At 42.4% G+C, this 11190-nt stretch overlaps 1 protein-coding gene across 2 annotated transcripts; it reads right to left on the reverse strand.

Moving 5' to 3' along the window:
• Nucleotides 1-220: 220 nt before the first annotated feature.
• On the reverse strand, nucleotides 221-8206 carry LOC109750433 (K(+) efflux antiporter 6). Of its 2 annotated transcripts, none has more exons than XM_020309389.4 (20): nucleotides 7741-8206; nucleotides 7487-7530; nucleotides 6530-6588; nucleotides 6331-6403; nucleotides 6151-6212; nucleotides 5990-6065; nucleotides 5776-5850; nucleotides 5423-5494; nucleotides 5245-5328; nucleotides 4112-4180; nucleotides 3674-3751; nucleotides 3378-3466; nucleotides 2940-3036; nucleotides 2787-2840; nucleotides 2256-2351; nucleotides 1885-2073; nucleotides 1726-1803; nucleotides 1278-1322; nucleotides 1010-1096; nucleotides 221-917 (listed from the first exon to the last, which is right to left on the reverse strand). In XM_020309389.4, the coding sequence occupies exons 1-20, from the start codon at nucleotides 8054-8056 to the stop codon at nucleotides 837-839; spliced, it is 1824 nt and encodes a 607-aa protein (XP_020164978.1). In that variant the 5' UTR covers nucleotides 8057-8206; the 3' UTR covers nucleotides 221-836. The 2 variants fall into 2 exon arrangements, with proteins under 2 accessions (XP_020164978.1, XP_020164977.1); XM_020309388.4 differs by having other exon boundaries at nucleotides 1004-1096.
• Nucleotides 8207-11190: the final 2984 nt, after the last annotated feature.

An 11190-nucleotide genomic window follows, 5' to 3' on the forward strand; every position in this document is an offset into this window, starting at 1 on the left:
CTAAAAGGACTTATATTTAGAAACAAAGGGAGTAGTTTTTAAACATGTATTTTTTAATATAAACAAAAGTCAAAAGAAGGAATAAATAAAGAAAAGATAAAAAAGAAACAAAACAAACGAACTAACTAACAGGCAATACTAACAAGATGCTTAACAGAACCAACTATACAAGGCAAGAGACCCCAGCTCATAAAAAGAACTACAAGGCGAGAGGCAGTAGTTCAGTGGTTCTCAGCAACAAAGTACGGGAAATAGCAATGGTAGCCAATTGCCCCCAGAGATATAGAGCTCCGAGATAGCATCCAACGGCCAACATTCAAACGTTACAGTTCAGGCGTCTTACAAAAAACTGAGACACATACAAAATGATTTTCCTGACTGCAGGCATGGGAACTTACACCGGGAAATGACAATGGCAAACTCACTGCACAGCAAAATTCATGATCAGGTGGCGTTCTGCACATTTTGTGGAATTAATACAGTGGTGTACCGGTCAAGCCTAAATCCTATCGCGCTAATCCAACCAATCAATCAATCAGATTACATTCTTATACTACAGAAAACCCTCATTAGAGGGATCACACCGCGAGCAGTGCACTCACTGCCCCGCGTCATCCACTGCTCACAAGGCTGGCGAAATCCTCCCCTTGCATTTCCAGTCGTCGCTAAGGGGAAGGGTCGATCTCACACACTTTGAACGAGATCTGATTTCTTCTGCTTCCAACTCCCGCCCGGCCGTGCATACGCGCTATAAACTCTTCGTTACATGCGGAAACACTTTACAGAGCTCGCTAACTTAAGCCATACTAAAAGTAGCTTGCGGTGTGCCAAGTGTGTCATGAGTCGTGCGGGCCTTGGATTATCAAATTTATGCGCTTTCCGCTATCAATGCGGAGGACTTCACCTTTTAGGCCCAACTGAAATGGAAGAACCGATGAATTGATTGGCAAAAATTTCCAGATAAAACGATTGGTAGATGAACTCAGTTGAGATGAACGTGTACCTCCACCTGATTGCTATCGACGGAAAACCATCTCAAAAGAACACCAAGGTGGACCACGGCTGGGATCATTTTGAATAGCAGGGGTGTTGTTACCTGCACAAAAAGCAGTAAGTTAACCATACATAACTCATAACAACGTAATGTCATCAAAGGTAGAGACGGTGGGCACAGTGACCATCTTCTCATTTTAGACTCCACCACATATTTGATATCTACCATCAACAGAGATAACACAATGTTGCTTACAAAAGAAATGAAGCGATTAGGTACATACCAAGCTAAGCGCTGTGGTTCCAAGAAGAAGCAGATACAGCTTGCCCTGAAGAAAAGCATAGCTGTCAAATGAAAGTACAGATGGATCTAAATTGAGAAGCAGCGGTCTTGCGGTGACCAAACAAGACAAGACAGGTACTGCCAACAAACTATGCTGAGCAAAATAAGAGTTAAAATATCAACCGCTTCATTTCATTTAGATAGATTACGATTGGCCATCTTAAATGTCATACTTAATGGAACACCGGTACTTACAGGACATTGAAATCCTCAGCAAAAGACATTTAGTATTGATTATGCTTGGCTATCTTAAACTACTACAAAAGTAAGCCAGAGGTGGCAACTCTCAGAAACAAGTACCAAGGCGTATATGTGCTTTATGACTAAAGCAGCATAGCCAACGAGGGTAATGTCGCAACACGTGAGGAACAAATATATAGAGAAATAACCTCAATCAGATGGATGCTTGAAGCACGGCTAAGAAGAACAAAAGCAAACTCTCCAATTTGTGCAAGAGACATGCCGACCTGTAGAAAAAACGAGGTAAGTGTGACTGCATGAGCGATAGCAGACGGGAGCCCATTCTAACAGAGACTAGAAAGACTTACAAGAAGAGATGTTTTGTTGTTATAGCCAAACCCTTTTACGACAATAGAGACAATAAATGTCTTTATTGTTATCACCAAAATTACAGCTGCAAGAAGTATATCCACATGGTTCCACAGAAAATGGACATTAATTAGCATCCCGATGCTGGCAAGGAAAAGGGCGGCAAAGAGATTTCGAATTGGTTCAATCTGCAGAAAGAACAAACCTGAAATAAGAGAACATATAAAGAATTACTAACTACAAGAGTCTAGCTGTGAGTAGAAGAAAGATCAAAGCAAATACTAGCTGGTAGCTCCTCTTCCCTATAGAGAAATATGCAAAAATCTTGCAACACAAAAACAAAGTGTACAAGATATTAGCAAGGAATTACTTGTTCAAGAGTATGTTGAGCAAGATCGGTTGTCGATATCATAACGCCAGCTGCAAATGAACCCAACTCAAGACTCAGACCCAATTTATCACTGCACTGCACCATGGAAGGAAGGCCACATATAAGTAACAGATATATCGACATAGTCCTAGAAGAGATGATTTCAAGATAGAAGAGTACAACTATCAAAGATATATATGCAAGTAATTTTTTAAAAAAAGTGTAAATTAACAAATAATAACAAAAGATATGATTGAGAAAAACTGAAGAAGCCTGTGCAAAATAGAGGGAAAATACTGCAGGCATGGTGTTGGATCGAATATAAGCTTACATATCCATCAAAATCCATGTGTCACATCCATCTTGAACGTTGTAGTCAAAATAAAGGCAAGCCCAGAAAAATATTTGTATTTTACTGTTCTGTCTGGTTTTCAATATTTTAAGCATTTTCAGCCCTCTTTTACCGGATTCATATTAAGCAAAACTTTTGTCCAGGTAATAGCAAAACTTTTGGCCTGTAAAAAGACTCACCCAAGCAAATAACAGGCAGAATGCAACTGCTGCCAACTGGTACAGTTCATTTGTCTGCACGATGCAGCAACGAACATTAGTATAACTTCAATGTAATGTTCTAACGAAAACTCAAAGCATCATTAATGTTCTGTTTGCCCACAGTATACTCACCTGAGACGAAAGACTTATCATCAGCTTAAGAAACCAAGGCACACAAGTACGGGAGAGGATAGAGAGAATTCCCAGGAACGATATTAATAGCACAAGCCTGAGAATATTGGAAATTTATGTCATAATAAAATTTTAATTTATCCAATACCTAATTATGTTGTAGCAAACTTCTGTATAAGTACGGTACAGGTAGACCAAATATACATAGGACAGTATGATAAGTCATGTGACAAGATACAAGACAGGTCATATTTGTTGACACTCGACTCAAGCAGGCACTGGTATGTAAAGTACACCCGCCGATTAGACATTGAGATTACACGAATTTACTGTGCAGTTTCATACTTATTGTTGATATATTAATAGTACAAGCCTGAGAATATTGGAAAAAATATATATTTAGTCACTAGAAATTTTCAGGCTTTACGCGGCACTTACGATTTTGTCATTGACGCAACTCCATGAAGAAGACCAGAGGCGCCGCTCAAAATTGGAAGAAGTGCAAACAGAAGACCAACAGCACAATCCTGAGAGGAAGGGGTGTCAATAGATAGCAACTGACATAGATCAGGTAAAATACACAAGTCTTGAGCCAGGCTTTATCATTCAGTATCTTTCAACTTTTTTGTGTGGAACTGAAAGCCATTCGATTCATAAACAGAAGCAAGCAAATATGCATCTTTACAAATTCAATCCCACAAAAAAAGACAAGATATAACGTATGTCTAACATACCTGCAATACGAGTATGCCAACCGTCACTTGGCCATGAAGCGCATTGATACTATTTTTTTCCATCAAAAATTTTAAAACCTGCAACCAAAAAGAATCACTAATGTTGAGCAGAGTGCAATGAATCTAGAATGAGCATGAGCAAATAGCAATTTATACAACATTCAGAAGACCAGTTAAATACAGGGTCAGATATCATATGCAAAATTAGGTGTACTAAAATGAAAACCCTTCTGGCATTAATCATGTATGGTATAGTTAATGGTTCTACCACAAACCAGCAAGAACTAAGTTTGTTTACACCAAGGCGAGAACGCATTGAGAGGATATGTAGCACAAGCCCAAAAACAAACTAACATTCTGCAGTGAACCAATGAGGAACATAACATTGTAGATCATTGTTCAAAAGCAAGGAGTGTGTGAGTGATATTTAGAAATTACCACTGCTGTCGAAGACATAGAAAGAAGAACGCCAACAAAAACACCTTCCTTTGTTTTACCCCCACATAGCTGCAATGCAGTAACGAAAATAAGCAAAATAGAATAGAACTGCCAGGCATGTGCTTTCCGAGGACAGAATTAGAAAATCAAAGAAATATGTAAAGCCAGGAAAAAAGAAAGAAACAGCATAAACAAAGTTTTCACGGCACTCTAGCGAGCTGGGCGACCAAAGGGCGGCATGATGACATGTGGCCCACCATGGAGATAGCTAGATGATGTATTACCTAATGAAGCAGTGACACACATGTATCAGTGAGAAACAGACGAGATATGGGCCTCTAAATAGTCATCACACTACTCCAAATCCCAAAAGCCAAGTTCAAATATCTCATCCCATTCCCTAATTTCTATTTGGCTACCACGGCAGCCACTGCACTTCTCCTTCCCACTCTCCTGCATCTCCAATATCCACTCTCCATCCCCTGTCACACTAGTGTCTTCTTCTTAACCTCCTCTTGCACACCCCAACCACCCTCCCCAGCTGCCACCACATTACCTCCTGATATTTTGCCTTGTGCCCCAGCTCCTGTAATGCTCGATGGCTGACCTTGCTAGAGCTGGAGAGAGGCAGAGGAAGCGACAGCAAAATAAGTCAGTAGAAGTGACATGGAGGGGTGGCAGCAGTAGCCTTGACCACCAGGACCCTTTAACCCTCCTCCAGGCTCCAGATCTGAGAAGCTCAGGCTCATAAAGCGGCAAAAGGCTCCGGCCATCTGCCTACAGCAGACTGGAAAACATGGCAATGCAAAGGCAATGCCTTTACAACCCTGACCTTAATTTTGTACTCCCTCTGTAAAGAAATCTAAGATCGTTTAGATCACTATATCAAAACGATCTTATATTTCTTTACAGAGGGAGTATCAAACACATGCCAGAAAGCCAAAAGCTAGAGAACTGAACCAGTGAATTTATTGGTAGAACTTGATTGCATCAATGGCAATATACTAGTGATCTCTTCATGTCAATTGTAGAACATGCAAATGAATCTAAACAATAAATCTTGTTCATGCAGCAAATAATTGCAATTCAAATAATTTTTCATCATAGCATGAGCAGCAAAGAAATAAACATACCGTGGCAGAAATACCACAAAGGAACATAAAAAGTATAATTTGCAGCAATCCTCCAAGAACGGCAACTGCACGTACAGCTCGTAGCTGAGACAAAGTTGAAACACCATTTATTTAGTTAACTGCATATTGACATTGCTACAAATATCTAATAAATGTATTAAAAAACAAAGATGGATACTTTTGCGGTAGAGAACTCAAGTCCTAGAGCAAAAAGGAGAAATATCACACCAAACTGAGCTACTGTCTCAACCTGGAAGAAAAAGCAGAAATCATATTATTAATTGCGCGAAATACACACAATCACATATACTAATTATGAAATGTTCTCGTAAACTTGGTAGGGTATGAAAACAAGTCAAAAGTAAACATTCATTACTATGTTTAAGATTAATTGTATATAATATATCAGGCATGATCTGATCGTCTGCTGAAGCAGTGAAATGGTTGGACAAAAGTGCATGCAATTTTTTATATAAGAATAATGACAACTAAACATCAAGAAAAGCAACCAACAAAGCAAAAGCACCCTACTTGCACCAGTTCGTTGACAAAGCTAAAACCTCCAGGGCCAATTATAGAACCTGCAAGCAAATAACCTGTAATGACCTGCAAAGTATTTTTTGAATTTCTTTAGGTCACTCGTAATCTTAAGTATATTATAAATAGCCATATAGAAATGTATGTCTTACATAGTCCATACACATAATCGGGCAGAAATGAGATTTGAGACAAAAGAAGCACTCACTGGTTGTCCAAGGCAAGCAAAGGCAATTCCACCACATGTAGCAGATACAATAACGACAACAAGATCTGAGATCAACCTACAGTAATTCACATACAAACCAAGTTATGAGTAAGTCAGATACTTTATTTTTGCTCATCCTCAGCAATAATTAGGTCACATACGTAAGGTCCAGCTGCAGTACAGGGTACTTCGACTTCCGATTTGATATAATAAAAACATTATCCTGGAATTGCAGTTGTGTTAATACAGCACACAGGTAAAACAGAGTAAAATAAAATAACACTATTGCATTCACAGCAAAAAAGCGTAAAAAAATCTGCAATGAATTATAGCGCCTGTACCTTCCGATCAATCAACGTGGGAACATCCTCTTGCTCTGACCGATCCAAGAAAACCTCCTTGAATGGGAATGAGCTGGGGATTGAAAAAACGTAAACTTGGGGTATTTGCTACTGATTGTGAAATAATCATAAAGGTTTAATACTTAAATCCACTTCACAGAGAAACAGAAAAATAGTCAAATATATAATAGGAACATACTTATTGTCTTTGGTCTCATTCTTCTTCGTTACTCTTCTGGCCACAGTTTCCAGAACTCCCTGGCAGGGTAGTACAAAACAAGATAAGTATAACCAGCATTTTTACACAAACAAGAGCAACACGAGCCAAGTGCAGTGCGACTGGAGATATAAAGAATGAATGCATCAACTTTTGCAATTTATATCCACATAAAAACCATTATTTGCTTCAAAATGGAAGGGTGGTATATCTACAAATTGAGAACGTAACTGAACACAGAATTGAGAAATATAATAGGATAGTTGGATGCAACTCGAAGTAGCTGTAGATCATAGGTGTATCATGTAGAAGATCAAATGACTAAATGACTGTCAGCTGGAACACAGCACTAGGGGATTTATGCAAAACTCAACTGAGTTCTATTAGTACGTAATAACTTACACCGCAACAATTGTTTCACAAAGTTAGTCAGGTACCATAAGCAAATATTAGTTTTTGATTCATAATCTAACCTAGCACAGTAAACACCATTCAAGGTATTGTAGTCGGCATTAGGAAAATGTCAACTCCTTTAATTTCACTAAGTCAAAAGGCCAGTAGGCTGAATAATTGGTCAACAGGCGCAAAACCTACAGAATGATACATGGAAGGATAACTGAATGCTTCGTCATTATCAATGGTGTAACCTCTGTCCAAATGTCAACTCCATCCAAGACATCGATGCTATTCCACGCATGCAATACATATTCAGTCGTATCAACGCTAGTTATATTTATGAAATTAAACAGCATGTAAAAGGAGACCAATTTAGAAGTTAAAGCGCGCATATAATGAAGTAATGTCCTAAATCTAGAGAGTCGGCAAGGCCTGAACAACCATTTCATGAACATCGTAATAATGCAAAATTTTAACCAGGTTCCATAATCATTGTCAACGAAAATCCGACCACACACAAACAAAACTGCGCAGATGAATCACCTGCTTCTCCGCGACCGTGTTGTTGAAGCTGCCGGGGTCCGTCTCTGCAAAATCATAGCAGGAGAGATTAGGAGGAGGCAGTTCAAACCAAACACCAAAAAAACAGGCAGGATTGGTCAATTCCCAGGAGAGCGCAGCAGCCGGGGGCGAGATCTAGGCGGCCGGCCGCCGACACGCGCCAAAACCAGATCCCCGCGCCACGGGAGCCAACGAGGCGGATCGCGGGGAGAACGGTGGGAGTCAGATCCACGCACCTCCGCCGCCCTGTTCACCCTCCGAGTCGGGGAACTCCTTCTCCAGCGCGCGGTCGATCATGTCGGCGAGGCTGTGCTCCTTGGTCGTGGCATTGCCCTGCGCCGCCTCCCCGCCGGCCTCGGCCGCCCCAAGGGCCGCGGTCGCGGCGTCCGCGCGCTCCACCGCCGCGACCGCCTCCCCCACGCGGCCCTCGTCGCCCGCCTCGGCCGCATCGCCGGCCGCGCGGGGGAGGAATGCGACGGCCGACGCGAGGAGGAGGACGGAGAAGAGGAGGCGGGGGAGGACCGGGCCCTGGCGGCGGCGACGCATCAGCATCGCCGGAGGGGGGCGGTCGGAGTGGGGTTTAGATTTTGGAAGGAAGGGCCGAAGCGTGTGTGGGCGCAGGGCAGCCGTGTGCGTGCGTGCCCGTGTCGGGGAAGAAAGGAAGTGGGGGGAATGCGTGAGTTGTGCGTGACTGTGCGTGCAGGTTGGAGGTGCAGCCGGCGGAAGCAGAGCAGCGATTTGTAGCGGAAGTAGTGTTCATTTGTGTTAGTTAGACTAGCCACAATGGGTAGTAACATGGAATAGTAACAATGCCCATGTTACTACTCTATGTTACTATCTCTATAGTGGAGAGTAACATATATGTGGTAACATACAACACTTTATTTATTAGGCTATAGACTTATCTTGCTTTGATATGTGTGATGTTACTCAGGGGGTGTTTGGTTTGAGGGACTTTTGTGTTGGGACTAAAAAAAGTCCCTAAAAGTCCCTAGCAAACCAAACAGGGGGACTTTTTTGGGACTTTTTGCTAAAAGTCCTTAGAAGCACCTCCTTAAGAGTCTTTTTCAAAAAGTCCTAGGGACTAGAAAAAGTCCTAGGACTAGAGAACCAAACACCACCTCATACTAGTAGTAACTAGCTATGTTACCACATGCCTCTCTTTCTTCATTTATTGTTTGCCACATCATCTATTTATCTAGATATATGTGATGTTACTACATATGTTACTCCCACTGTGGGTAGTCTTATGGTATCACTTCCGTCCAGGATTGTTGGTTGGGTTCATTATTTTGTTCCCTTCTATTAAATCCACCAACTCTTCGTGTCTTGATGGCTTCTTGGATTAGCCCAGAATTCCAAAAATGCAGGCGGGTAGTATTGCAAAGTACCACATTGCAGGATTGCAGGGTTAACTGATCGTGGCTCGTATCATTAGGTTTCGTATACGGTGAAATCAGCCCCAGGGTTCAAGTCCTAGGCTCCACATTGCTGATTGCATTTTTTTGGATTTCTGTTAGGTTTTCCGGCGATGTTCATTCCATGGGGAAGATGTTTTCATCGACTACGATGCGTCTGTGATGACTTCGTCAATCTCAAAATGTTGTGTCGGCTCAGTATCTCGAGGAAGCGTGTGTGCGCTCATAGGGATGATGCATGTATGTGAGCTTATACGATTGTATTGTGTTTGCAGAAATATTGTAGGGTGTGGGCACGTGATTTTTATCTTTTACTTCGGATGGTTTGAAAACACGTGATTTTGCTTGCATTAGGAATGTCGATTATTATTACTTACACCTGCAAAAATAAGGATTCTATACGCAGTGGCGCCACTCAACGGAATGTTTCCACTCACGCAGCAGGACAAGCAACCACGCAAAAAGCAGGGAGGACTTTTATTTGTTGTGCTCGGAAATTCCTTCGGTCACACACATCACGAGATGCGATCCTGCACTGGTAATTTTGTGATATGTTCCGACAATCCGACTGGTTACTCGTGATTCTTGTGTGAAACAAAGAGAAGTACGTACTGCCGTTTGCCGAATAAGTGGGATCTCCAGAAACAAAGAGCAACCTTGTTTGTGTAGCCTGGCCAGCCGTACAACTTGGAGCCGTCCTCGGGCGTGGGAGCACTCCTCACCTCATCTGACCGGCCACCACCCAAGAAGATCTAGTTTCACCCCGAGACCTGTCGATTCCTCACTCGCTCGAGTGGACGGATCGGATCGGATCGGGCGGTGGTTCGGCCGTCGCGCACCGCGGCGGGGGGGGGGGGGGGGGGGGGGGGGGAAGCTGTGTGGCGCCCGGCCGGCCGGCCGGTCAAACGCCAAATCGGCTGCGGTGCGCACGCCACGCCACGCCCACGCGGGAATGCGTCTCGCGCTTCAGCTTTTGCTTCCACTAGGCTCCAGATCAGGCGCCCTGCCTTTTCCGCTCTGCGTTGCGATCGCGTCGCGAGGGAAACTGTCCTTGTTGATTGGGCGCTCGCCAACCTTTTTTGTTCCGATTCCGACGGGAACCTTACTTTGGACGTAGTAGCTCCTCCTTTTTCAAGTGAGAAAAATCAGACGTCGTCCTTGGTGTCGTCCCTTGGTGATGCATGACTCTAACATATATAATAGTGGTATATGGATAGAGATGCCTCATGATAAAAAGTAGTTTGAGGTTCATGTATTGATTTTTTTCTCCCAATGCAAGTTATTATTAATGGGCCTCATCAAAGAATAAAAAGTAGACTTTCGCTACACATTCATCCCTACTCTTCACCTCAATTTTTTTAGCTTTATGCACTGAATCATACTTTTTTTTCCAAGCATCCGCCTCCTGCAGAGGATCCCGCTGCTCCATCCAAATCTACTTTTTCAAACATCCGATCCTACATGGCGTACGGGACATCACCTTAGGGCTATGCATTGTACATGCCCTTAAAAATGCGGTGATGCAGGGGAGCCACAAAGATGGGTTTTGTTTAGTCCTCGTCTCCACTGGTTGATATGGGAGGTTGGACGAAAGTGCCCTTCTCAGCTCGAGCTCGCACGAACGGTAAAATCAAAATAAATTTAAAAAAATCTTATTTTTTGGTAAATATTGTCAATGCTTGTAAAGTTTCATTATGAAATGATATTCGTGGAAGTCCTGGAAAAAATGATGCTTTTGAATATAATTTTTTTTGAAGCATCGATTTTGTTGTTTTTGCCACGACTTTCGCAAATGTCATTCTGTGATGAAACTTTGCAAGCATTAAAAATGCTTGTTAAAGTTTGCCCAAAAAAAAGGATTTTTTTTCTTGGTTTTTTACTGTTTACCTGAGCTCGAGGAGCTCAATTAACTTGTTGGAGATTCTGAACCCGTTGTTGGCGCTGTGGCTCTCCAAGATCGTCATGGGTGAGCGGGAACCCCACGGCAACCACGGCCAACGAGCCTGGATGCACCGGCGAAGGGGAGGGGCGTCATTAGGAAGTGCATGGCATTCCTAGCTCCGGCAAGCAAATCAGTTGGTGCGGTGCATTTTTCGCTAGTAGTACCATTTGTTCTCATGCTCTAATCTGCTACTAGATAACTCTCTGTGTTTTATTGCCTGATCTGTTCTGATTTGGAGGCACTATTTTCTGAATCTGTTGTTTGATGGCAACTTGACATTTGTTGTACATGGCAGTTTTGCTATGATTTTTAGGAGGACAACAAAT

Source organism: Aegilops tauschii, chromosome 7, assembly GCF_002575655.3.
Source record: "Aegilops tauschii subsp. strangulata cultivar AL8/78 chromosome 7, Aet v6.0, whole genome shotgun sequence".
NCBI lineage: Eukaryota > Viridiplantae > Streptophyta > Magnoliopsida > Poales > Poaceae > Aegilops > Aegilops tauschii.

Bases quoted from the DNA above. Each gene is read 5' to 3' on its own strand.
- LOC109750433 (XM_020309388.4), bottom strand. From the start codon at position 8,056: ATGCTGATGCGTCGCCGCCGCCAGGGCCCGGTCCTCCCCCGCCTCCTC. The intron at 2,074-2,255 runs GTAATTCCTTGC...TTCTTTCTGCAG, and splicing joins CTCAACATACTCTTGAACAA to ATTGAACCAATTCGAAATCT. The intron at 1,097-1,277 runs GTATGTACCTAA...CTTTTTGTGCAG, and splicing joins GAACCACAGCGCTTAGCTTG to GTAACAACACCCCTGCTATT.